Genomic DNA, 26890 nt, shown 5'->3' with positions numbered 1-26890 from the left:
TTGGGTGTTTTCCTCGAGTAGTTAAAAAATCTCTCAGTAAGTAGCTCATTTTTACGAGTAGAGTTCCTCGTTTTGGCATTATAATTTGATAGTACCTAAGTATAGTAGGAGTAGGGGATGCACGTACATCTGATCGGGCTGTTCGTGACCCGGAGATGCTACTGGCGCAGGGCGTGGGTCTGGGTCGTAAATTCGTAAACGTGAATACATTATCAAATCCAGATTTTGGAAACGCGATATCTTAGTTTGTTGGCTAGTACGTATATATATATATATATTAGTTATACTTACACAATTTTTCTTGTTTGTGGTGTGCACATTGTTTCTCTACAGAGCGCGGGGCTCGAATTTTTTAAGTTCAGTTTAGTTTGGTACTCTTTTTGCGCGCATACAGTGATACCTACATGATACCATACTACGATACTAGTTTGTATTCATCAGACTTCAGCATGTGGAGCATGTGTGTGTATGTACAATGTTGTACAACATATACTTAACATGCGTATAAAAAATCCAGAGAGAGAGAGGGAGCAGCAGACCAAGAGGAGGAGGGAAGAGTAGTCAGTTGTAATAACATTGAGTAACGTGTGAGACCATATGTACAAGAAGAGAATCAAAAGTGGCTTCGTTATTTCTATTGTTGCTCCGAAATATCCGTAATATATAAGATAACAACAACAACAACAACAACAACAACAACAACAACACGTAGAGCAGAGCATCATATAACGATGAGTATAAGTGCGAGTGCGTGGTGTGTCATGGAGGAGGAGGAGGAGGAGGAAGCGCGCGCGCGCTGATGCGGAGTATAGCAGTAGACGCTGTAGTGTAATTTACTGCGTGTATATCTATACATGTACACGTATCTAGCAGCGATCCTGATAACAACAACAACAACATCTGCTGTTCGTCGACTATTACAACAACAACAACAACAACAACAGCCATAAAATCGGGAGAAAGTGGATCTGCAGTTGAAGACGAGGAGTAGCCTCAAGGTGGAGGACGACGCGAGCGATTGTTCTGCTCTCCCGTGCAGCCGTGGCACACAAGAACAGCGTCGTCGTCGTCGCCGTCGTTGTTATTACCGTCGTCGCCGTCGTCGTCGGCTGCGCCAGTCGGTCCCAGCCTGCAGCGCCAAGGCTGCAGCCTCTTCTTTTTTTTTATTGTTGTGTTTTTTGATATAAGTAACATACAAGCACCATAAGTGAAATTATCGGAGCAAGGGTGAGAGAGAAAATTAATTTTGCTTCCTGCTGCAGCAGCCGGCGGTGTAATATAACCCTCTGCCCCGTTGCATTGGTGCTCACAACGTGTTTACTTTCAAGTGACTGGTATACACCATAATCTTGTTGAAAAGAATAAAATAAAACAAGCGGGTATCGTAAGTATTGCGGCATCAGCAAGACAGCTCATTGATGATCACGCAGCAAAGTTGTTTCTGTTGCTGTTGTCGATGTATTATAATGTTGATGTGGCGTTGAGGTGCTTATCATCATCGTGCGTAGGCTTTTTAACATGGTGACTTGGTGAGAGAGGTGCTGGGCCAAGTTTTACCGGAGGTTGTGATATAGTGGCAGTTGTGTACGTATACATAAGGAGTATAACCATGGCTAGCCCACGAAAATTTAGTGAAAAAATAGCCCTTCTCAACCAGAAGGCGGCCGAGGAGGCGGCCCGCTTCGAGCAAATCATGAAGGAGGTCTCTGATGTTACCAACAGGGTGAGTAATCTCCATAATAATAGTCAGCGTCACCTGCACCATAACCATCGTCAGATCTACCATTGCAGCACATCTCTCTCCTTTCTCCTTCCCTCTCTATCTCTCTCTCACACTGTGCTCGATCACATTTATTTCCTCTTTTTGGAGCTCACTAAACCTAAAAAACATTGACTCACGGTTATCCTCTGCTCTTTACGCAGCTGCGGCTGCTGCTCCTCTTTTTCTTCTTTTGTTTACCTTCCGAACCCGGGAAATCTATAATCCACGAGTAGGGGAGGGGGTCAGGTGCATCGCCCGGGGGACCCCGGAGTTGCTGCATATATAATAAGTACACCCGCGCGGCGTATGCAGGGAAAAGTGTGTACCTATGTTGTATCCATATGATCAGGTAGTTTTGGAGCAGAACGTGGATATTTATGTATTTACGGTCGCGTGCGCAGGTGGGCAAAAGATGAGGCGGATCAAAGGAGAAACATACATGAAGTATGCATGATATGTAGGTATGTATAGGCGCCCGAGTTTATTATGTATGTAGGTATGTATGCATGAATGTAGATATACACCAATGTAGGCAAGATACTTACTAAAACGGAAGTTAAAAAGCTTCTCTCTCTGTCTCTCTCGGCCGAGAAGAAAATGTAAACACAAGAGAGTCGCGAGGGGTTAACAATTTTGCTAGTACTTGACGCCTACCCATTCATCAAGTACGTACTTGGTACTTATGTGTGCTGATGATTTCACCATGGATATATATTATGCAGGTACACACCTACCGTACGAGACGAGATGGTGGTGATAAGGACTTTTTTTTTTTTTTTTTTTTTTTTCATTAACGCTGATGAAATGCGAGAGCTTCCTCCCGCACACGTGTAGCGTTCACACACATGCTTGTGTGCATCATCTCTCTGGGACCAGTTTGACCTCTTCTCCTGCTCCTCCTTCCACATTCTCCTCATATTTGTATGATGTGCACATTCCTGGTGCAATATTTTCCTCTTAAAAAGTATTGACGAAATAAATGTTTACCTTTATTTCTTTTCTTTCTTCTATTATGTGGTCCAAACGATGCATCTACAATTTATATCAAAATAGATGCATTACCACAAACAATGATACGTACCAAATTTAAATATACGCTCCAACTTACACAAAGATGTTATTTTACAATTTCGTTATCTGATCTAACGTCCAAAGAAACTCAAGTTCAACGATATGTATAGCGCGAACTGTTGTCAACACGTGTGTGCGCGATTGAGGCACTAGGTACATGGTTAGTGAGACAACGGAGTTTAATCTGTAAATTTTTTTTTCTTCTATTAAATCGTTCGTACGGGCATGCATAATATAATAAATCAAAAAAAAAAACAAAAAAAAATCGAAAAACTTGGTTTGATAATAGTTGTTGGAAATTGCCGATGCAAAATGTCACAGGCCCTTTTCTATATATAAAAAAAAAAAAAAAAAAAAAAAAAAAAAAAAAAAAAAAATGCGGCCACGTGGCTGCAGCTGAGATTATGTAAGAAAAAATTTTCAATCGTCTGGCTCGTCAAAAATTGTTTGGATTAATTAAAACAAACTTTTAACTGGCTTACACTGGTAGTTCGTGTACAACGTGTATTTGTTCATTTATTTTTTTTTAATTTCATTAAAAATTTCTGCTTAACGTCTAATATATAAATCATCATTTTGTTTTACATCCAAGACCCAACATCACTCGAGAGTCACTTACTTATTTTCTCTTGATCATACTAAGAGAGGGAAAACCATGACGCCCGCAGCTTTCATGATAACATGGCTCCGAACTAATTAACATAAACCGTTTCAAAAGTTGATCGACCTTGGCTTACTTGGAAAGTAAGCTTTATGGAAAAAAATACAGCTACAAGCCATGGAAAACTCGGTTGAAAATTTTAGATCTGCCGGAATGTGAAGAAATTTTTTTTTCAGCTAAAATAGCACCTTTCCTAATTAGTTTCTTGTATGATATATGTCATTAAAAAACCAAACCGGATCTTGCTGAATTAAAAAATTTTAATTGAATTTCTACGCGATGGCCGGTAAAATTGTATGGTCAGTTGCACTGGACCTGATTACCGTTAGTAACCACTACAGCCATTATCCACGACAAACTTCTGTGGATAATTTGAATGAAAAAAAAAAAAAAAATACTCAATGACTGGTCAAACGCTTGAGAGAGAGAGAGAGAGAGAGAGAGAGAAAAAAGACCCCAACTTTGGCTTGATTTCCCAAGTCTCACTCAAAAAAATTGCACATCAGTAGTAACAGCAAAGTTATGTAAGCCGTGCCCGCGCGTCTATGCGCACAACAAAGCCAGCGATCGAACAAAGAACCTTTCCGCGGATGGCGGTAAAAAATCAACACCGAGCTTTTTTTATTTAATCCCATCAGTCTATCCCCTCACAAATAAAAAAAAAAAAAATAAATAAATAAAATAAAATGAAAAAAAAGCCATTGGGCCACGCTAAAGTTGAGGGCTTGTAAAAAAGGCGGTCTCGGCGAGCAGCTCGGTGAACGTGTCACCCACGGGCAGCACCTCGGCAGCAGTGTCCGGAGGGTGCCGGGACTCTGCCGGGGACACCGGAGCGGCGGGCCGGCCGCTGTCGGTGAAAAGCGCGGGCGCCAGTCCACCCCAGTCGAGCGGCAAGCTGCTGCACATAAGCCTGGGCAATCAGTTTCGCGCCGGCGGCTCGTTACCGAACGTCAACGCCACGAACAACGCCAACCCCGGCGCTGGACAGGAGGCTCTGGTCGTTCCCATCGCGACACCGGCTGCCCTACACCCGATCGACCTTCAGGTATAACCCGATGCTCTCTCTCTCTGGCTGACGAGAGAGGAACATTTGATGGCCGCTGGTGTTGTTGCTTCGATCGGATCGTTTGATTTTTTTTTTTTCCTTTTTTTGGGCTGCTGCTGTTGTTGATGTTTTATCGTTTTCGATGTATATATTCTACTTTTTCTCGTAGCTGAAGCACATTTTTATGTTATCTTTTGTCATAGACAAACACAACTGTCTCGTTTATTTATTTTTTTTTGTTTCATGAAATTATTAATTGTTTGTTGTAACAATTTACAATATATTTTTAGTGTACTCACGTAGTAGGGTAGAAAGTTGAAAAAATATGTGTTAATGAGTACTACGAAAGTTAATTATAAAAAAAAAAAAAAAAAAAAAATAGAAGAAATTGGTTGCTGTTATCGATTTACCTGAATCGTTTCAAAATACACCCGCATGAGAAAAAAAAATACTGTATGCGCTTTTTTATACATGTTTTATCACGCAGTTTTCACGCAGTAGTTGCACGTGAGCAGTTAAATATATTTTTAAGAGTCATTCTCTCTTTTTTTTTTTTTTTTCATTCTAAATCATTATTAGGTGTCAGAATTTTTTATGTTTATTATCTTCCAAAAAAAATTTACATTTATTGTACGTATGTAATTGACAAAAATAAAATACAATGCGCTCGCATTTACTACGACATTCCGTTTTCACGATTGACAAATTGTCTCGTGGATGATTGAATTATCGTCACCAAAAAAATTCCAAAAAATAGCGGCTGCCGCTAGTCTAGTGTCGTCCGATTGATCGCGGACCACTGCCGATTTTAGGGCTCCGCGTCGACTTTTGGGTCTTAAACCATGAACCAGAGCTGCAACGACAAACCCAAAAAATACACATTTTTTTAGTTGGATGCAATGAAAATTTTTTGCTCGGAGTAAAGTGTTACTCACGTCGGGGCGTTTGTCCTGTACACACTTGGCCATGACGAACATCGTGTTGCAAGGATCAGTGCCCTTCAGATGTGCGCAGTGCTCGATCAGATCTTCGGCGATCGCCTTGAACTCCTCGGGTATAAAACCGACCAACATCTCAACTTCGAGCTCACCGTCATCGTCTATCTGATTTTTTCACCAAACCCCCCCCCCGGATTGTTATTTTTACATTATTATTGCTTTTTAAATTTTGTACTTTCGTTAGAAAATAATGATTTCTCGACAAACTTACTAAACTGAAGGCCTCAAAGAGGCAGTGCATATAACAAGTGATGGCGCGATTGTCTTGCAAATGGCCATCGTTCACTTCATCGATCAGATCTGCAAAATCATTTACGCCATCGCAATACAAAGTCGCTTGAAAATTCTCAAAATTGTTTAATTTGTCAAAACAAACAAACTCACCCTCGGTAGTGCCGTGCTCGGCCATGCACTTCTCCTTGTCGGGCCTTACGATCTCCATCATCTCATCGGTGACGAAATCCGGGCGCTACGAAAACACGGAAGGAATTATAATATCACTCGCACCTTTTTTTTCTTTTTTTTCTTTTTTCTCATGCCGTAATAGATAAATCGATGATCTCTCGTTAGCGATCGATGAAACTCACTTTACCAGCACTGACAAAGACCGCCTGGAGGCAGGCGACTAGGACAACCACCGACAGTACTCTTGCTACCATTTTTTTCTCGGTAACTCACACAAAAAAAAAAAAATATATATCGCGCTGTACCGAGCAGGTAGCGAAAAAAAAATGCCTGACCAACTGGACGCAGGTCCGTTTTTATATGCTGTCCTCGCAAACACGGGATGTGGGCGGGAAACTATACGCGGAGTATATGATGTGCAACCGATAATCCCCATCCGCGAGCTAATTCTTACCCACGCGCCGGAGACGTAACCCGAAAATTGCTCGACTAGTACAAGTAGCACCAGCTACGGACCCACTTGTACCTGCTATTTACCGTTTTTTTTGCAGCGTAATGTACTCGCATGCTCGATTTTTCAGCTTCTTTTTTTTTTTTTCTTTTCGCGTTTCTGCGATTTTTCATTCTTTTTTTTTCCACTTTTAATTATTCGCTGAAACGATTGGTTCGTTGGGTACTTTGGCAATTACGGCCGCCGACTAAACCCGGCTTTATCTACTGATTAAGCTTTTCGTGATAAAATTTCGCGTTACCGGACTTTAACGGGTTTGCTCGTGATTTGGAATTCCCTTGTTTGGAAATAACGTTGCTATACATCCCCCCCCCTTTTTTTTTTTTTTTTTTTTTTCAATCATTATTAATTGATAAATAATTAACGAGGTATTAGAAATAAGCACAATAAGTGTATTTATAGTCCAAGGCGTTTCGTATTCCCCTTTCATAAATTCCTATTGTTTTCGGAAAAGATACGAGCGTTCCTGGTCACCTATAAATAACCCATATTTATGCAATCGCGAATCCGAGAATTATTTTGCCCGCGCATTGTAGTAGCCGTACAGTATATGCTTCATTAAAATTGCGAGGGTGTAAATTTTACATTAAATTTATGCAATTTATCGTTGGTTGAAACACCCGTATTTTGCAAGTCATTGTAAATACTCGCAATGTGACATTTTCTCGACTACAATCATACACTCACATAGTTTTCTCAATATTTTTCAGAGTAAAAAATACATTACTAATTTTTCGCACAATATCATCTCTTATCCCCTTTATAGTGAGTTTCAATGATTATGATTCTTTACGTTAGCTCGTGAACACATTATCGTTTAATGTTTAATTCACGAAAATTTATGAAGGGAATTTTTTATCGAATTATAAGAGTATCGTGATGGTCACGCCACTTTTTTTTTTTTTTTTTTTTTTTTTTTTTCAAACGATTGATTAAATGCAACATTTATGTAAGCTGGTAAATCTTGGACCCATATATATATTTACTCGTACGCGAGTAACCCGATATGTTATGGATATAAAGAATAATTAATTAACCTAATAATGTGTACATGCAAACCATATCATGAATTTTGAAAATTAATTTTTGCTGACGATGAAAAACTTATTGAATTTATCAAAATTATAAATAAAAATTAACTGTTTTTGATGCACTGGTGAAGATTTTATAGTTTTTACTATCGTGTTTATTATTGTTGGATTTGTTTTATTAACCATTTTGAAAAATAAAAATCAAAACCAAGAGGAGATTTCACGAGGAGGTCAAGACTGCACGATACGCCCTCTTTTCTTCAACAAAACCGAGACAAGATCTGCTCGAAGATCTGTATGTGTTCTGCAAGAGACTGTTAGGGAGCTATGAATCTTGGCTAATCTCGACCCTCGCAAAGCTCTAAACTCGGGTGGTCCAACATATTTCAAAATTTCGGCTTCAATCGATAACAAACAGGGCAGGTTTAGTCTCGCCTTGAAATTGTTTTTTGTTCAAAGTCAATTCCACGTACACTTAGAGGCTTAACCGATTAAATATATACGTGTAACGAGTGAACAACGTTTTTCGGATGAAGTGAAAGTCTTTTGGTTCGGGTGTATGGAAAAAACAAAAAAAAACAAAAAAAAGAAAAAGTTGTAACTCCAAGGTTTTAACATTCCATGCGGCATTTCGAGACTCTGTATATAGTAAAAATAATCTCCAAAAGCTCGGTTTTACCCGACAATTAAAAAACCGTAAAAAACCATCAGTTTGTAATTTAAACCTCTTGTCAAACGACACGCAGGTATGCCAACTAATAACTTATCGTAAACAAGTGATTTGGAGAGAAAACTTAATATATTTATCATGAGAGTTCTTTTTTAATAGGCGAGATAATAACCACGGCATTTATTGTTACCATGCCGAATCATCCAAAAACTTGTAATGTTGGAAAAAAAAAATGTAACGTACGGTGGTGGCGTAAAAACTGCAGCGACACTGTTATCAATGAAGTTGTTCAAAACCGGTGAAAGCACACGCATAACGATAAAAAAAGACATATATATATATATATATATATATATATATATATACACGCATAGAGAGAGGGAGAAGAAAGGAAGAGGAGACACAAGGCTAAAAGAGTAGACAAACGCGGTGGAGGAACAAGCGAGAGAAACTTTCTGGGTATAAGTAATATAAATATACGATATAATATATATGTTCGATAGTGTGTGCGGGTGCATGATGCGGGAGAGAGAGAGGACGCAGCGCTGGAGGCCAAGGTCGCGCGGCGAGCGAACGAACACACCAGAACGAGTCAAGTATAAGTTGTTTTGCCGATACATGCGTGTTGGCGCTCGCGCGCTTCCAATAGTTTCGCGCATAATGATTTTTCTCTCCGTGTGGTGAGGCAAAATTACGTAAAATTAATATTGTGATAACAATGTTTGGTCCTTTGAGTAAGATTTCGATAATCCGCATCACGCCGAGCGCGATGATTAATCATTCATCCATCTGCTGTGCGCTCAAGGGAGACACTCGAAAAAAAACGAGGGATGCGAGTCGTGTAATAACTTATCAGTCCCGTTACATGCATGTGTACGCTGTGACTCTCTCCCACGCACTCGTGATGGTAATATATTTATATTTCCAAGACAAATTTCTCGACAAATTTCGCTTCGACGCACAATTAAGTAATGCGTGTGTGTCTATATTATGCGCGGTATACTATACACACTTTTTGAGGAATTAGACAACAGACACGCGTTTTTCTGCCTCATGTTAGGAGTACCTAGGTATCTATTATTATTAATTTTACCACCGTTAGTAGTAGTTGTATAGTTGAATGAGCTAATATCCCGATTTACCTTGTCTCTTTGGTACCTGATATTATACACGACCGACGAGTCTTTCCGGCCAAATTACCGAGGCTTATTTAATTTGGTACATCAAATTTCGTTGATTCCTCTCTCAGTTGCACTTGGAAGATAATATAATACCAGGCTCCGAACCTCGTATTTACTCTGAATGTTCATAAAAAATACTCAAACAACTAATTGACGAGACCAAACTTCTCATTATTGAGTATCTGGCGTATGTAATAATACATGCACACTATACATATATCGATACATGTACCCTGTATAATGGCAAAAGCATACAAACATGTGATTAATTTCAAGGTCATCTTCTTCAATGGTACATTTGGTTATAGGTATATACACGCATCAGGACGAGTTTCACTTTATCGGTGTAAAATTCTATCGTGTTGGGTAAATTTATTCACAGCCGTGATCCGAAATGATTTAAATCCGAGGGGAATACCAATAGACTCGAGGACTATTGACGATGTATTTCCTGAAGCTTCGAACAAGAGACTCTTCCCCCCTCCCCATAACACCACTTGTGTATATTGTCATCTATACAATCGAGAGTGAAAAGAGATCCTTCTCATCACCATATCTTTCGAATCGACGATTACACGCTCGACTCTCTCTTTCTCGCCCATCGTATAAGTACGCATCACGCAGTATTATATACACCGAGGGAGAGAGGAGGTGGGTGCAGGTTGTTACCAACGCACATGTATATATGGGCCCACCCCCTCCCTCCTCCCTATCCCATCGCTTACGAGTCTCTTCTCCTCGCACGCATCGATGATATATATATATATATATTTTTTTTTTTTTTTTATATTATAGTGCTCTACGTCCGGCTCCTTTTTAATAAGGGCACTACTATGGGCACTTAGCACTTGGGAAAGGGACAAGGAAAGGGATGGGAGGCCTCCCCATCACTGGGAGGGGGGTAGGGGGAATTAGGCAAATTTGCTGCGAGAAGGTCGCCTAAACCCTCCTCGAGGAGCATTGCGTGGTGAAAAAGCACATGTGAAAGACACAGAGGTACTTTGCCCATAAAAGTCGCACTGGCCGGGAATTGAACCACGGTCTCCCGCGTGCCAATCCACGACCTAGCCGACCGAGCCACCGCGCGCTCACGATATATATATATAATGTGTCTGTAGACCTGCAGCAAGAGCGGAATATATGTATATATACTTGTACGCGTGCAGGTAGGTACATTTACGTGCATAATATGGCACATTACAGCACATATTTATATGTATACCTATACATGGGGAGAGGACCGCGGAGAGTATTGATCGCGCAAGCGCCCGTGCCCGACCTATTGCTCCACCACCCCCTGGAAGAGCTGTTCTCTATATCTTCTCTTCTCCTACGTGCAACTTGGTGGTGGTGATGGGTTTTTTTTTTTTTTTTTTTTTTTTTTTAATAAGCTCTGCACAGGTGACCCTTCGCCGATAACCATCAGGATATGGTGGTATACAAAAAATAGGGGGGTGGGGGTGAAGCGATTTGCTGTCGGATGATTAATTTCTTTGAACGATCGGTACGCGCGTGCATTATAGTTCGAAGGAGGTTGCGACGCAGTTGTTTTTTCTCTCAATGGATGCGCTTTATGCAAATCCACATCGGATCATTTGAATGAGAAAAAAAAAAAAAAAAGGTAAACTTTTGTCGACGCACACGCCTCTACCGATACTTTGTTGTTGGTGGTGGAGACCCACGGATTTTTAAATACTCTATTTTTTTGTGCCCCTGACCCTGCACGCGTTTGGTGGTTGCAGGTGATGTACACACTTGCCCGTTTTCAATTTCATCGATTCGACAATTTTAATAATTTATCGACAAATGTACGCGCGCGTGTGGAAGAGAAAGAAAGATTAGATTTCTCATTGAATGTAAACAGCGCGTGTGATTTACGAGAACGTGACTGGGAGCACGAAATGAATCGTATAAAATAATTTTATATTTTTAATTAATTTTATCAGTCGTGACTCAGTAAGTATAGTCCCGCGCGACGAGGCAGCATCATTCCAGTACACGAAATAATAGTAAGTATATAATACACGAAAATCTGATCGACAACGGGTGCGTGTATAACTATATATTTTGTTGTATCCTTGAAAACATAGAATACCATCGCAAACCTCGCTTTTTCGAGGACAAATAATACAAGTATATAATATATTGGAGGCTAAAACAACTCGGCGCGCGGAGCGAATCTTCGAAAACACACGTGGAGATTGCGCACACGCAAGCAGTGGCGATCGGCTCTGAATTGCTGTGCTCTTTTATACTTACCCTCCTCGAAGGCATACTTATACAGGAAGTTAAAAAGTTTCAAGCTGTAAATGGTTGCGCGGATTTTCAATACAATAAAGAAGAATAGCGGTTGTTGCGGTTGCCATAACGTACTTATAGGCGTGCACGTGTGCGTCGGCACCGCTTCCTTTTTTTTTGCTACACTTTTTTGGACATATTTCAGACGACACATAGTCTGCAAAAAAAGCTTCGTTGTTGGTTACTCATCAAAGATAATTAACATGGCGATGCTGTAGTTTTTTGCAATCGAGGCGTATTCATTATTTTTATTATTGTCTCGTCAAACTCGGTCAAACTTGACAATCATTCGATTTAGCAAATACGTAGGATTAGAAATGTAGACAACTAAGACAGGTAATAATGCATACCTTAATTCGATGTATATATAACAACAATATAATTTATTTGCATGTGTACGTACAGTGGAGGCTATTTAATTCGTTGAGCGGGAAGTATAAAATTGACCAATGAAAGAGGTTATGTGATCGAATCAGCCAATGGGAATCAAATGTTTGAATTTCCCGCTCAACGAATTAAACGGCCTCCACTGTACATGTTTAGTATACGGAGCATCTTTTATGTGAAAAAATACAATTATTATTTTCTGAATTTGATGTCACATTTATTAGTGTATTGTTTAGATAATAAGGAATGTTGAAAGGTTTGATATATTTTAGATTGTTATCGAAAGCTATCGATTTGTATCAAAAATATGTTGTTTTTTTTTTATACTCCGTAAGTGGTACACCTTGCATGAATTTCATTTTTTATGTCTGTATATTTATTTAGGTATTTTATGTCAAGTACATAAAAATAATATACATTATGTCAATACAAATATTGCGCGTCATTATAAGTATGTTCAACCTAATGGATTTCAATTTATCGATCCATTTGTTTGTACTATGTACACAAGCTCCAACAAATACATACAAATAAACAAAATTCAATAATTGAGGAGCCAGATTCAATAACTCGGTCTGCTCTCGGAGGTACTAAAAAGTTCTGTCATAAAACAAATTATAAAACGTATCAAATCGTTTGAAAAAAATAGCTTATAGAGAATCGAAAAATGAAACTTCTTTCTACAGTTTCTTTGTTAAATGCATAGTTTTCTAGTTAAAAATAAAAAGGTTCAGACATTTAATTCGCGCATATCGAGTTATTGAATCTGGCTCCTCAATTTCACTTAAAGAAAAATTTATTCAACAAAACAACATTATTCAGTGCATACAAGCTAAATTAACAATTGTAAACAATAATATCTTTTTTATAATATGCATTTCTTTTGACAAAAATTTTTTCTCTCTGGTACACAATGTAGTAACACATATATAATAAATAACTAAATAAATTATTCACTGCGAACAAGTGCATCTCGATGTGTGTGTAATTAAATAAATTAACCTATACTAAATGCGCTTATTGATAAAAAAAATGTCTTAAATGAACATCGAGAGATGAACAAACTTTAACATTTAGTTTTTAATTCGATAAACATTTATGCGATATAATGGAGTTTTCATTATTGTCGCCTTACAAAATTATTTATTCAATTGAAAAAAAAGAAAAAAAATTATTTTATGTAAATAATACTTAATACCGATGTGTGAAAAGATAATTTTTTTTTTTCAGCATATTTTGATTTGAAAAATATAACGAGACTCAGTGAACCTAGTACCATAAAACTATACTTACAATCCCGTCTCTCTGCCACGTAACTCACATTTTATTATACATTTTTGGAATTTTCCATGCACGCTCGCATAAACACACACACAAACTTTTTTTTAAGAAAAAAAAAAATAAAAAATGTTTCATTGAAACGCACGAAATAAAACATTCCCCGCACCCTTAATTATTCTAGACGGCGCTGAGTAACTTGGAAGAGGTAACCCAGAGCCAAGGTGGCGGCTACCGACAAACAAACGCCGGTAACCCCGGTAGCGGAGGTGGTGGTGGTGCCCAGGAGCGCAGTCGGAGCATGGGAGGTGGTCCGATGCGCTCGCGCCCCGTTGAGAAGCGCCACGACACGTCACCCTACAGCGGCACGCCGTACTTGTCACCGCCGCTTCTTGACAACAGGCGATCTAACTCGGACTCGGCGCTCCACCAAAGCGCCAACGAGGCCTGCCAAACCAACTCCTCCATGGGCCACCACCGTCGAGGTAGCGATGCCTGTCAGTCGAAATTTTTTTCGTTTACTTTCTCCTTCGTCGCCGCTCACCCGACTAATTTTTTTTTTTTTTTTTTTTTTTTTTTTTTTTTTTTTTTTTTTTTTTTTGGACCCACCCGCCCTATTGTTTTTTCATATTTTCATTCGCCAAAAACAGGCTTGCTTTTCCTTCAACCAGAATTAAGTATACACCATTAGTGATTTCTTTGCTTTATTTTACACGAGTAAAACACGCACGATTTATCACCCCCCCATAATGAGAGAAAAAATAATAATAATAATTAAAATTATAGAGAGATTATCATTCTGCGCAGTAAATCGAATACAAGGTGGAAAAAAAGGAAAAAAATTATTATTTTTAACTTTTAAATTATTATTTTTTATCTCATTAATTTAGATATAGTAATTTTAATTTGATCAACTTGATATATTATATAAGAAAAAAAAAAATTGTTTTCTCTCCACGTACATGAGCAGATCAACAAAGGCACGGAGGCTCGAGCAATGACAACCGAGACTCGCACTATCATTACGGTTGCCCGGAACGGCCGAGATCGTCGTGTGAAATGCCTCGAGTGCCCGGTATAAAGTAAGCAATCACTAAAAAAAAAAAGTTTTTTTTTCTTTGTCAATTACATTGTTGAGGGCTAATGCGTAAGTGACGACGATATTTCCAGCGTGTATCTGAGTTCGCAGCCACCGGGGCAGCAGATACCAATAGGCAACAACACGGGCTCGTTGCCGGACTTGACCAACGTCCACTTTCCATCGCCGATTCACGCGCCGCTCGACCAGGAGGACCACTCGAGCGGCTCCCAGTATAGCAACGTACGTACACCCACTCCGTGGACACCGCCGCATATTTCTCTCGCCCCCCCTTTTTTTCCTCGTTACATTTAAGTACAATTTTTTACGTCATTCTATTTTGAAATGCATCGAAGCTCTCTCGTTTCTCGATTTTTTTTATCTTAGTTTTCTCTCGTATACTAATTAAATAATAACATGTCGTCTCTCTTTTTTTTATATACATATATATAAATATATATTTCGATTAATTTCTTCGCTTTCATTATTATACTTACCCCATGCGTACGCATATTTTATATAAATATTTACAATTAGCTCGATTGCTTGCGACCGATATTCCAAGTGGACGAAGAAGAGGAGGAGCGTGAGATTTGATCGAAAAGAGATATACTGCTGTCTTAACTGTATACAATAGTTGTATTTTTACCAGAATCTAAACGTGTTTACGTCTCATTTTTTTTTTTTCGCATCACTAATTAAGCGATCTCTCCATGTCACTGATAATTTTCTGCACCCTGCACACTAACGAAAAAAAAAAAAAAAAAAAAAAAATATATATATAAAGCCTGCACTTTTTCGCGTTTTGTCGTTGAATACTTCGTGTTCAACTGTAACGACAAAGTTACATAATTTTGCATACACGTGTCCAGTTGCTTTTTTGTTTCAAAACTTCTTTTGTAAATGACCAGCAATGAAAATTCGCATCTGGCAAAATGCACGAAAAAAAAAAAAAAAAAAAAAAGATAAAAAAAACATAAATTTTGATGAAAAAAAAAAACAAAAAAAAACAAAAAGTGCATATGTTGAATTATATATGTATGTATAAATACGGTGTATGCTGTCGTCTATTGCAGAGCCAAACGAGCAGTCCTACAACCCTGTCGCCGACCAGCTTGGCGCAAGCTGGGCGGCAATCCTTTGCGCAGGAACACAGCCCGCCAAGCGCCCAAGTAAATATCCTTGCCAACGCCAAATTAATAGTATACATAGCTTTTTGGCTTTCACATCCGCATTATTATTATTATTATTTTTTTTTTATTATTATTTAACAACCCACATACTGTACGTATGTATATGTATATTTTTTTCTCGGACACACTTATACCTTCTTGTTTATGTTATATATTGTCAATAGCTGCATTTTTTCTTTTTTTTGTTATTGTTTATTTTATTATTTCATATTTCATTCATAATGCGTAGCTATTTGCTTGCATTTTCATTAGTTATTTTCAGTTGGAAATTCTTTTTTGGTTTCTTTTTTTTTTTTTTTTTTTTTTTTTTTTTTATTATTATTATTATTATTATTGAGCGCAGGCAGTGTCCAATAATTTATTAAAAACGCAATAGACGTAGCTGCATGTGTTGAAAAGACGATAAATCGATATGCCATAGAAGTATGCAATGTATCTTTGTAAGTGAAAAACGAGTTTTTTTTTGACAATTAGAGAATGAAACGCGTTGATGATAAAAGTGCACTGTGTCGTCTGTGTATATGTTTCTCCCTTTTTCCTCTGCATAATCTCGTACACTTTTCTCATTTCTCAATATCCTACTTCTCTTACTAACGCTGTTTGTGATAGATGTTTATTGTCATGTCTTAATATAAAAATTAGTGCAAAAAAATTTTCTTTTTCTTCTTGTTATCATTAACATACACGCCAAAAAAAGCTGTACAGAGATGACGACCACATGTGACTATTGTTGCGCTACGCCGAGCATTTGCAGTTTTCCAATTTTGTTGTTGTTTTTTTTCGTTCATTTTAAGCTTATTTTATTTTATTTTGCCTTGGTTGTAGAAGTTATTTGTTATTTTGCAGACCCATTTATCGGTGCCTGTTAACCATAGGTATCTGCATTCCTGCAAGGTTAGTAGATGTTGTTAAATTTTTTTTTTTTTTCGTTTCTTTTCTCTCTCTCTCTCTCTCTCTCTCTCTCTCTCTCTCTCGTTACTTTACTTTTCACCAAAATGCTTCTTAGCGATAGAGCAAGGCACCGAATTGCACTAATCTTCATTTGCTATTTTTTATTTTGCTCTCCAAAGAGGAAAATTAAACCTTTTCAACAAACGTTATTTCCCCCTTTCATCTGATTGAAAAAAAAACAAAAAAAAAAAAAACGAACTCAATTGTACGTTCCAATGACTTTGTTTGAGAGGTGAAATTTTCCTTTTGCAAATCTAGCGCTCTGTGCTGCAATGTTTAATTAATACCACGCCTCTTTTTAAATAAAATTGTTACTTTTTGCATAAAAATTTATTTGCACAATCACTGTCACGTGACAACCTCGTGCTGAATACACGTGTATACATGTTAATACATATATATAGTTTAGTCGACTAGCAGACTTTTGATGTTCGAGTTATGGTATGTTTGTTCATAAATAAGTGAGAGAAACGTATAAACAATGTTGTTGTTGTTGTATACACATCACATGGAATCTCTCGTCCACTGCCTGTTGGAGGAAGATTCCATTATCCAGCTAGACCCATCAGACTTTTTTGATCAAACGAAATAAGAGAAAAAGAAAAATCAACCCTCCACCACATGAGTAATTATTATTATGGTTATTATTATTATTTTTATTATTATTATTATTATTATTATTATTATTATTATTATCATCATTATCTGTACACTGTTGATCGAGTAGATTTAGCTTAACACGTGAGAAACGATTTTTGAGTAGAAAAAAAAAAAAAAAAAAAAAAATGCCACTCTAATGGTAAGGAGCATATCAACCTGTACACGTCCCTTCTCGACCCATTATGTATATCAGTCCTTTCGTGAACCTCGTCCGTACCCGGAAAGAGTTAACGGTGTGGCAACTCTGTTAATTAAAGCAGGGCTTGACGCTGGACGGTAACACAAGCGCGTCCCAACAGGATCTGAGGATAGGTTACGCCCAGCAGCCCCAGCCACCCGCCGGGCCGCCAAACATACCACCTCAAAGTCAACCCCAGCCGGTGCCCCGGACCACGTCGCCTGGGCTCCAACAGCAGGTCGCCCACAGTCCCGGTCAGTACATGTACCAGCAGCCCCACAGTCCCGTCGCCCCGCAGAGTCCGGTAAGCATTGCAAGCACCGCTTTATACCTCTTGGGTGATCGATTGCTTTGATAAATCAGTTGGTTTTTTTTTTTTTTTTTTTTTTTTTTTTTTTCTCTGTGCGTACAGAACGCGTCGCAGGGACAACAGGTGCACCAGCAGCAGAGCACGCTGAGCCAGTTCAACTCCCTCAACTACAGATCGCCACAGATGGTCAACAGACCGTCGCCACAGTCCTCGCCTAGTCTTACTTATCAGGTGGGTTTAACACCCTGTATTATGTACAGTTACAAAAGAGGACATGAATACAACAATGATTTTTTTTTTTTCTTGCAGGGAAGTCCATTTAGTTATAGTAATAATCCGTCGACGCCGTCGAGTCCCACGGGACACCATGGCCCGCCAAACTTGTCACTCGATCCGCAGGACCACACTAACTTTATCAACCAGGTCCACGCGGACTTTGAGCAGTTCACCGTGGTAAGTTGAACACCCATGGAGAGTAAAATTTTTTTTTTTGTCCGTTTTGGACTAAATTTCCACACGTTTCCTCACTTTTTTTTTTTCTTCTCTTAATCGTTACATTTCATGCACTCTCTAACTGTCAACAGGCCCAAATCGTAAGTATTACATGGTCGTGTAAGGAATTCAACATATGATTGTCGTAATTGCCCGAGTCTTGGAGTCGAGTCGGCCCTTTTGCTTTTCACGAAAATTACCTCTGTAATTATCCTTTTTTTTTACCTTAAGACTTATCTTGAACTCGTCTCCAAGATTACATGGTTATTCTACTGTATAGTGCGTCCGTCGATAAAGACATGAAAACGTAATAGTTGTTGTGCTCAAATAGTATTACATCATAAACATATATAGTGGTACAGACGTCGTGACGTTTGAGACATATGTATATTTTTTTTATAAAAAGCATGCCATATGAGTAACTTATTCGGTTGAGAGTTTTTGAACACAAGATACAATATAATGGATGAGATGAGAATAAAGTGTCTTGATACCGAATTTGTCTGTTGTTGTTACCTGCCGTCATTATAGGATTGGGCGCAAGTGATGCCACTGCTCGAAGATACCGGTTATTCCTTGAGTAGACAGCTGGACGAGGTGATAACGAGAAACCTACCCCTTTTTTACATTTCAATAATTACGTTTCGTTTTTATCTATCAGCATATATTTTTTGATCTGACCTTGTGTTTTTTCTCTTCTTCGAGTTTTATTCATCCATATTTACATGTATATGCTTTTATTTGAATGTAGTACGTCTCGTGAAAAAATGTGGGTGTGCGTGCGTGTCGTCTTTTGCCTCGTAGTACTCGTGAATTACGACGTTTCTGCATCCAATTTTTTTTTGTTTACATTATAATTTTCGATCCCATTGGAGTACCCCCAGGGATGACCATCTACCGTTTTGTTTGTTTGCTTTTTTTGCCTCTTGGAATGCCTCTTCATTTCAATAGATTCATACTCATTAACGATTCTCTTCCTTTCAGGCGTGACGTTAGACCATACCTCTATCTTTGTTGATTTCGTTTCACTTATACTTAGATGTCTTATATTTATTTTATCGTCGTCGTCTTGAATAGCTTTTAGTGATTTATATTCTTCTTTTTTTTTTCATGATACGTTTTCATGGATGTTTTTTTTTCCTAGTAATAACAGCGAGCTTTTAAACGTTACTTCAACAAACACTAACATGAATTTTGTTTTCATTCAGAACGATTCGCCGACGACGATGTACATGAATTCGCCAAGCCACACGTGCTCGTACACTCAGGTTGGTGAACAATAATGATAATAATTTTTGTTTGTTTTTGTGTCAAGTATTAAAAAGTTTTTCTTTTGGAATTTCTCAGAGCAACGTATTGAATGTCGCGAGTGATTTTGGCAGCAGTGATGCCAATTACTTTGGTACGAGTTCGTTGCAGCAGTTGGGTTATCAGGCAAGAACGCCGACAACGACGCAACAACTGACGCCCCAGACACCCAACACGCCGACCATAACGCTAACGGGTAAGCTCTGCAGCTGAGGTGGAGTAAAAAAAAAACAAAATAACAATAATAATAATAATAATAATACTAATCTGCTGATGTTTGGCGGGTGTGCAGATTGCTCGGTGCCGGAAGAACTCGTGAATTCGGACTTCGCTAAGGATTTCAATTCGGCGATAACGACGAACTTTGAGGCGGATGATCTCTTTGCTGCGGACGACCCTCTGGCTCACGAACTGAATTTTCATCAGGAAGCGATAAGGCAGGGTCTCGGTCCGCTCGATTTAGACGAACTTCAAAGGCTCACCAACGCGGACATGATTATCTCCGACCCGACCACCGAAGCCAACTTCAGTTTAGAGCAGCATTAGAGGGAAGGACACTGGTGCACTCGATTTCTGACGTTTCTTTGTTTGTTTCTTAATCATGTCAAAACTAGTAAGTGTTGAGCCCCTTTGGAGGATTCCTGTTTGGTGAAACGGACAATTGCTCGTGCATATAGATTGAAAAAAAACAAAAGTAAGAGATTTACAAACAATTTTATTAATCAACTTTTTTTTACTTTCTACCACTTTGTACATTTTATCGTGTAATAAAAAAAAAAAAACAAGAAAAGAAAAATGGTATGACTAGTTATCAATGAAGTGACTGTACGGTGTTTAGTGGAGTCATTTAAAATGATTTTAACAAAAAGTAATGGTGTGATGATTACGGTTATGAAAATGAATAAATCAATAATATACGATGATGATCTCTGAGAAGCACAAAATGAATCGTTAATGATTCGTACGTTATACATATTAACGTTAATAATAATGAAGGTATTTAGAGAAATTTTAGCTGTATAAAAAAAATAACATACTGAATCTTTTATTGGGTAAAGATTTTGAATGAATTATATTATCCTGAGTGATGACGAGCCATTTTTTACTTACTCATTTGTTTTTCCAGATAATACGATTCGCCGAATGCAACCTGTTATATATTATATTATGTGTATATTGTATTTAAATGTTTTAATTGATCAATCTTATTTTCATCCTCTTGATAGTATGTATATTTTTTTAGAATAATTTCAATGAGCACATTATACGAGAAAAAAAGACTCGAGTGCAAAAAACGCGTGAATGAGAAAAATTTTTTTGAATAAATTCTCCACTCACTGTTTATTGCTTGTAATGTTGGATTATGCAATTGTTGTATCAGCTGTAACTTATTTTTCAATCTAAGAGACAGCCAATGTTACCGATGCCCACGATTCTCTATTTTATTTGATATTTGATTTATTTTAACTATAAATTTAGGTATAATGTCAAGCTTAAATTCATCATTGAAATAATCAGTTATTAAATATGCCGTTAGGATTGGTAACAACACTTTAAGAAATGGCACTATGGCGTCCTCTTTAATCTAATCTTTCGCAACCTGCAAGATTATAAACATATTTGAAATTAATTAGAAGATGCAACTTTGCATGTGAAAATCTCGATCCTTCTACCGATGGATGCTCGATGTAATTTTAACTAAAAACTAAATACGCTTTAGATACAAAAATTTTTTACATTACTACTAACTTTAATTGCGAATCTCAATGTCGAAACAAAGCGTCATAAATTCCTCGTTGGATAATAAATTTTAAAACAGATCGTCGCTAATTATGTATAGCAATAGTGTATACATAACTAGGCAATATTTCACACCCCCCATTATCTTAATGAAATAAGAAAAAATGTCGGTTTCCCTTCTCTTTCTCTACCTTACAAGCCTTTCCTCTATTTCTCGTACGCCTGTACTTTCGTCGACGTATTTTTACGGAATGCACATACACGCACACTCTGGCAACAAAAAAATAACGCAAATTCTTAGCAGAAAAATTAAAGAAGTAACTAAATAATAATAAAAAAAAAAAAAAAAAAATTAATAAAGCTGAAAATCTATACAAGAGCAGCAGCAGATTGTACTATTCGCATGGCCTCTATGGTTGTCAATTGTTTTTTGAAAGTATCGACCTTAACAGAGAGAAAAATAAAAGATAGATAGATAGATCTGTTGCACGCACTAAACACGGATTAACGTCGCGTCGTTTTATACGAAACATGTTCTGCAGAATGATACAATCATTTGTACGCTGTTGACAGGCAAATGTAATTCTTTCACATCGTCATTGTTTCTACGCAATTGTCGGTTTTTAAATCACGATGTAAATACACGTTAACTATATTGAAATTTGTTACAAATATTAAAAATATTTAAAAACAAAAAGGGTGAAGAAAAAAAATATCGCCATTCGTGATTATAATGTTTTGTCTATTTGTCAAAGTCTATTATCAGAATTTTTATGCGTCAACATTAAAGTGCCAATGGCTGGGAAAAAAAATTTTCCGTCACGCGGGTCACTAAAGAAACATATGTAAAATAGATGTGAAGCAAGGAGGTATTTTAATATTATTTCCGTTGTTCGCGTTCACCTCTGCCATTACTACTTAAAGTCTCTTTTGCGAAATTACATGTGTATTTGTAATGATTGGTATGTATTCGTATTTTACACGCTGTTCGACCCATCATGTTTATGAAAAATTTCAGTTGAGCACGACGGTCGTCGCAAAAAATAAAAAAATTAAATATGAATCATACTTACACTCGAGATAAGAATTTTTAAATTTTAAAGGACCAAATCTACGGACATTTGCTTTTTGCAAAAAAAAGTTTAGCTTATAAAGGAAACAAAGTACACTAAGAATCATGGAAATTGAATCGATACCGCATAACTGCGACCAAGTTTGTATTAAGTTTTGTTACGTAACGTTGTTTCATTAAATTTTTTTTTTTTTTTTTTTTTTTTTTTAAGTTTAAAATTCGATGAAATCACGAAAAAAATTTTTTTCAGCGACATGTTGTTCGTTGTTGAGGAGAGTATATGTATAATACATATAGATGTGATATCGGGAGAGCGTTAATATTAAACGAGAGGTGAGATTAAAAAAATGTACAGAGATGTTGTGAGCGCGAGCATGTGCCAAATCGCAGAGCCGTCGATTAAACCTGTTCATAAGGCATACACATTAAGTAGCGTTGATTCAAGTAATTAAAAATCAAATCCATTAGTGAAGCAGAAACGTTTAAAACGCGAAGCATAGATTCAATTGGAGGAAAAAAAAAGACATTAAACAAAAATCGTGAGAAAATAAAAACAACTGTCGTTCGTAACCCGAGCAGTCTGCTCTCACGTAATCACACTAATACCTATTATGTACACACACACACATACACATGCGAAACGTCATGGCGTAATGTCAATTTACTCGAGTACTTTTGACTGAGTCGCAGTGCCCAGATTATACATAAATTATACATATTATATTGAAAATTTATTAAAAGATGGAAAAAATGAAAGAAATCTATTAGTCTAGTTGATCATTAAAAATTAGCAAAATTTTTTCTATTGTCTAGTACTTAAATGATAGTCATTAAATAAAGATGAAATATGAAAAAATTATTAATCTAGTTGTATACATGTAGACATGATCGCACACACGCGTGCACGCATGGCACGTGTATCGTTACATTATATACATAAAATTTATATAATATTAATATTATAAATATAATTTTATTACCATTACATTGATATGATATTGTCCCTGTTGTTATTACTATTATTATTATGATTATTATATTGCCACTGCGCCGATTCTGTTTTTTTTCATGTAAGCTTTGAAATTGTATTCCTCTTTAAGTAAGGGGTACACATCAATGATATTAGAAATTATATAATTTTATATAAAAATCTAGTTTTTTAAGACCTTTTTTTTTTTTTTTAAAAAAAGTCAAATTTCATACAAATTATGGATCTGTAAAATAGCATTTTTCTTCACGACCAAATTTATTAACTCGATGTATGAATTATCCGTGGAAGAAAGCGCATGCCTCTGTTAAGAAAGAAATAAATGGCTCGAATCGAACGAACGGTCTCTTAATTGTATTTTTTTTATTTTTTATTTTTGCATTACTTTTTTTAAAACTTATTTCTCTCGCCCAAACGCGCACCAAGTCACACACGCAAGCGCTCTTCCATTTTTTGACATCACTGTTTCTCTCTGTCATTCCCTTCCCATTTTTTCTCTCTTTGTTACTCTAAGATGAAAGAAAAAAAAAAAAAAAAATTATGGAAGAACCGCCGAAATAAAACTATGGATCGTTAGATTTGTATTATCGAATAAAAAATCTCTATAGATGCTTGACTGGCCCTGGAGCTAAGTTCTGCGGGTCGAGAGAAAGAATATTACGAATCGTTGAAAAGATATGTGAAAAAGCATAAAATGTTCCCGAAATTTGTATTAAATATTATGAATATTGACGAATAAAGTTGATACATGCGTTGGATTTATTCATACAGAGTCTATTATATGTAAAAAAAAAAAAAAAAAAAAAAATTAAAAAATCAGGTCACTGATCGAAATATCAAATCTTAATGAGAAGAAAAAGAAAAAAATTAACAAATAAATACGCTGGACGGCGAGAAAGATCGAGGAAAAAATACTTAAATTTAAGCATTTTAAAAAGAAATTGTAATATTTGTAAATAGCCAATGTTAATTGTGTCGATTTACAAATTATACGTACACAATCGTAAACACTTACACAGACACACTCTTAAAGATCGCATAATGAAAAAAAAAAAAAAAAAAAAAAAAAAAAAAAAAAAAAAAATTACAAATAATTATCTGTATTGCCGATATGTCGTTGTACCATATTATTGTGAACACCATTTCTCAGACATCGATTTTTTTAATAAATGGATAAAAAAAAAAACCTCTTGTCCATTTTTTTTTCTTTTTTTTTTTTATTCGTACTTAATTGCAGATCACAAAATCATCATGTATAAATTTACACTTACCAGGTCATACATAAATTATACATAAAAAAAAAATCTGATATAAAAATACCTTTTTTGTATTATAATAAAAAAAAAACAAAAAAAAAAAAAAACATCTAAATACAGTGTTGTACTTGTTTCTCCGAATTATGGCTCAGACTCTCTTGTACCTCGACAGTAGAGCGGCATTTTTGTTGACGGACGACAGCACCCGTGGAAAAGCAATACCGTCATTAGCGAAATCCAAGTCATTGCGAGTTCAGTCTTTGGCCTCAGCGGGCCGCCTTTTTCTCCCGAACCTCCGATTTCGCATCATCCTCCGTCCACACCTGACTCGACAAGCTTCCTATCGTGTACGAATTTACAAAAAAAAAAAAAAGTCGCAAGTATCGCCAAGACGCGTACATAACACCAGCAAGAGTTAATTCGTCGAGTTGATTACCGTAAGTTGACAATTGGCGCTTCTTCCGCGAACGAGCTGTTCGGGAGTGTTATCCCGCGATTCGGCAAAGTATGACTTTTCGACAGGAAACAGAAAATTTTGTCGCCTCGAGCGATGATTGCCGGCTGTCGCCGCATCGTCCCGCGCACCGGCAACTACACTCTCCGAGAATTCCTTTGGCTCGAGCAGCACTTACAAACTCCATCACAAATCGTCGCTTACCATTTGCATCGTCATCGTCCATCGGAACGTGTATCCTCTCTCGGCGCCTCATCTCGTCGTACTTTGCATTGTTTTCTCGAATCAGCCGAACCTGCTCGCGTTTCTCTATCTCGCGCTTGATGTCCCTCTTGATCGCGTCGATCCTCCTCTGGACCGCCTCCTCGACGACCATCTGCATTTTACTCACCAGCTCGCTGTCACCGCTCCTTTGGATTTCCGAACCAACATTATGCAATCAAATTAAAAAAAAAAAAAAGCAGCAATGGTATAGCGATGGGTGAGAAAACAGGTTTTGCGCTTCTTATGAGATTCAGTTTCGGGATCGAGCGAGACGGCGGTAGCTCTGGTGATCATTGTGAATACCTGTTTTTCGCGCGTGGACGAGCGCAACCGCCGCTGCGGAAATGGGAGACGAGGAGTAGGAAAACTACCGCGACGAGCCGTGGTGTCATCGATCGACGCATCGTCGCTGCTTCGATTTTTCATTTTTTCCTCGTATACGTTGCGTATTTACGCTTACGATTTGGTATTTCGTATAATTGTACTACCAGAGAGAGAGAGAGAGAGAGAGAGAGTGCTTATAATTTTAAGATATCGTTATCAGAATTTATTCTTTTATACAGATTAATTTGAGAGGTTAGATGATAACATGTGTTTGTCTCTGTCAATATTTTTACCAGATTGATCGATTGTTTTTGCGAGGAAATTTACTACTCAAGCGATTTGATTGTTACGTAACTGATGATACAATAGTACGATTAGTTAGTACGATTTTTTTGCAAAATTATTTATTTATTATTATTATTTTTTTTTTTGTCTAGTTTACATGACGTATTTACACATATCAACGGTACTTACATTTGTTACTATATAACTAGTAAAAAAAAAATACTGTAAAAGTATAATATAAAAATTTATGCTTTTTTGTCATTTTTTTACTATCGACATAATGGAATTTCGGTATTTTTTATTTTCTGTGGTTGTATGTACCTATTTGGTTCTCAAATTTTGTAACTGTATTCCGGTAAACCGCACCTTGATGATTTATCCGCACCACAGACAAGTCCTTTTTTGGCCGAGATGAAGTATGTATAGTATAGGTGTACACTTTTTATCTCTTTCCCTTGCACGGACTCTTTGAAAGAAAGATTGGCTGCGTGAATCGTTTGGTTTTATGTTCGCTGAGGCTAGCGAAATATTTTTCAAACGCATCATGTTATAAACATTTTAAGAAATTTATGTTCATTTTACTATTCACACATGTACATACTATCTATATTTTAGGGTGTCCGTTTTTTCATAAAATTTATTTTTTATGCATAAGTACACTTTCTAAATCACTTCTAAAATACATGAGAGCAGAAAATAATTTTCGTTTATTTTGTTTTTATCATTCATGTGAAACATGAGCGAAAATTTGTACTGTAGTTTTCCTCAAAAAAATTTTGTTTCATCATGAAAATAATTTTTACGCGCCGAGTTTATGAAAAATACGACAAAATACATTATTTTATAATTTTTTGTCTTTTTCTTTATTGTACACACATTTTCTCGACGGCAAACATATACTCAGAGATATACGCACCAGAGATTTGTCATTCCAAAAATAGCCAACAACACTTGAGAGCTCTCATCATTGAAGAATGAAAAAACGCAAGTGTTTCTTTTTTTTTTTTTTTCTTTCAACCGTACATAGTTAGCTAAAGTT

General features: G+C 37.0%; 2 protein-coding genes across 9 annotated transcripts; one reads left to right on the top strand and one right to left on the bottom strand.

Moving 5' to 3' along the window:
• Positions 1-239: 239 nt before the first annotated feature.
• On the top strand, positions 240-21554 carry Crtc (CREB-regulated transcription coactivator). 8 transcript variants are annotated; one of them, XM_089595532.1, is made up of 11 exons: positions 240-1723; positions 13483-13783; positions 14269-14380; positions 14469-14619; positions 15453-15548; positions 17438-17662; positions 17771-17899; positions 17978-18121; positions 19369-19428; positions 19508-19664; positions 19761-21554. In XM_089595532.1, exons 1-11 carry the CDS (start codon positions 1610-1612, stop codon positions 20012-20014), a joined length of 1743 nt encoding a protein of 580 aa, XP_089451658.1. In that variant the 5' UTR covers positions 240-1609; the 3' UTR covers positions 20015-21554. The 8 variants fall into 8 exon arrangements, with proteins under 8 accessions (XP_089451658.1, XP_089451660.1, XP_089451659.1 ...); XM_089595534.1 differs by lacking the exon at positions 15453-15548 and adding an exon at positions 16416-16463 and having other exon boundaries at positions 13483-13795; positions 17441-17662; XM_089595533.1 differs by lacking the exon at positions 15453-15548 and adding an exon at positions 16416-16463 and having other exon boundaries at positions 13483-13795.
• Obp1 (odorant binding protein 1) lies at positions 5112-6448 on the bottom strand. The gene is made up of 5 exons (XM_014358179.2): positions 6125-6448; positions 5922-6006; positions 5749-5837; positions 5475-5642; positions 5112-5392 (listed from the first exon to the last, which is right to left on the bottom strand). Exons 1-5 carry the CDS (start codon positions 6194-6196, stop codon positions 5375-5377), a joined length of 432 nt encoding a protein of 143 aa, XP_014213665.2. The 5' UTR covers positions 6197-6448; the 3' UTR covers positions 5112-5374.
• Positions 21555-26890: the final 5336 nt, after the last annotated feature.

The sequence above is a fragment of the Copidosoma floridanum genome, unplaced genomic scaffold (assembly GCF_036245765.1).
Source record: "Copidosoma floridanum isolate Cflo_tuat_1 unplaced genomic scaffold, Cflo_Japanese_pri ptg000025l, whole genome shotgun sequence".
In the NCBI taxonomy this organism is placed as follows: domain Eukaryota; kingdom Metazoa; phylum Arthropoda; class Insecta; order Hymenoptera; family Encyrtidae; genus Copidosoma; species Copidosoma floridanum.
The sequence above is the reverse complement of the archived record's forward strand: the minus strand, read 5'-3'. Positions and strand labels throughout refer to the sequence as shown.

What these genes read in the sequence shown, in the direction of transcription:
- Crtc (XM_089595531.1), top strand. Translation starts at nt 1,610, where the DNA reads ATGGCTAGCCCACGAAAATTTAGTGAAAAAATAGCCCTTCTCAACCAG. An exon ending in AACGTACGTACACCCACTCC is followed by an intron (nt 14,637 to 15,454) that starts GTGGACACCGCC and finishes TCTATTGCAGAG; the next exon opens with CCAAACGAGCAGTCCTACAA. An exon ending in GCCGACCATAACGCTAACGG is followed by an intron (nt 19,665 to 19,760) that starts GTAAGCTCTGCA and finishes GCGGGTGTGCAG; the next exon opens with ATTGCTCGGTGCCGGAAGAA.
- Obp1 (XM_014358179.2), bottom strand. Translation starts at nt 6,196, where the DNA reads ATGGTAGCAAGAGTACTGTCGGTGGTTGTCCTAGTCGCCTGCCTCCAG. An exon ending in TCTTTGTCAGTGCTGGTAAA is followed by an intron (nt 6,007 to 6,124) that starts GTGAGTTTCATC and finishes GTGTTTTCGTAG; the next exon opens with CGCCCGGATTTCGTCACCGA. An exon ending in TCTTTGAGGCCTTCAGTTTA is followed by an intron (nt 5,643 to 5,748) that starts GTAAGTTTGTCG and finishes TGAAAAAATCAG; the next exon opens with ATAGACGATGACGGTGAGCT.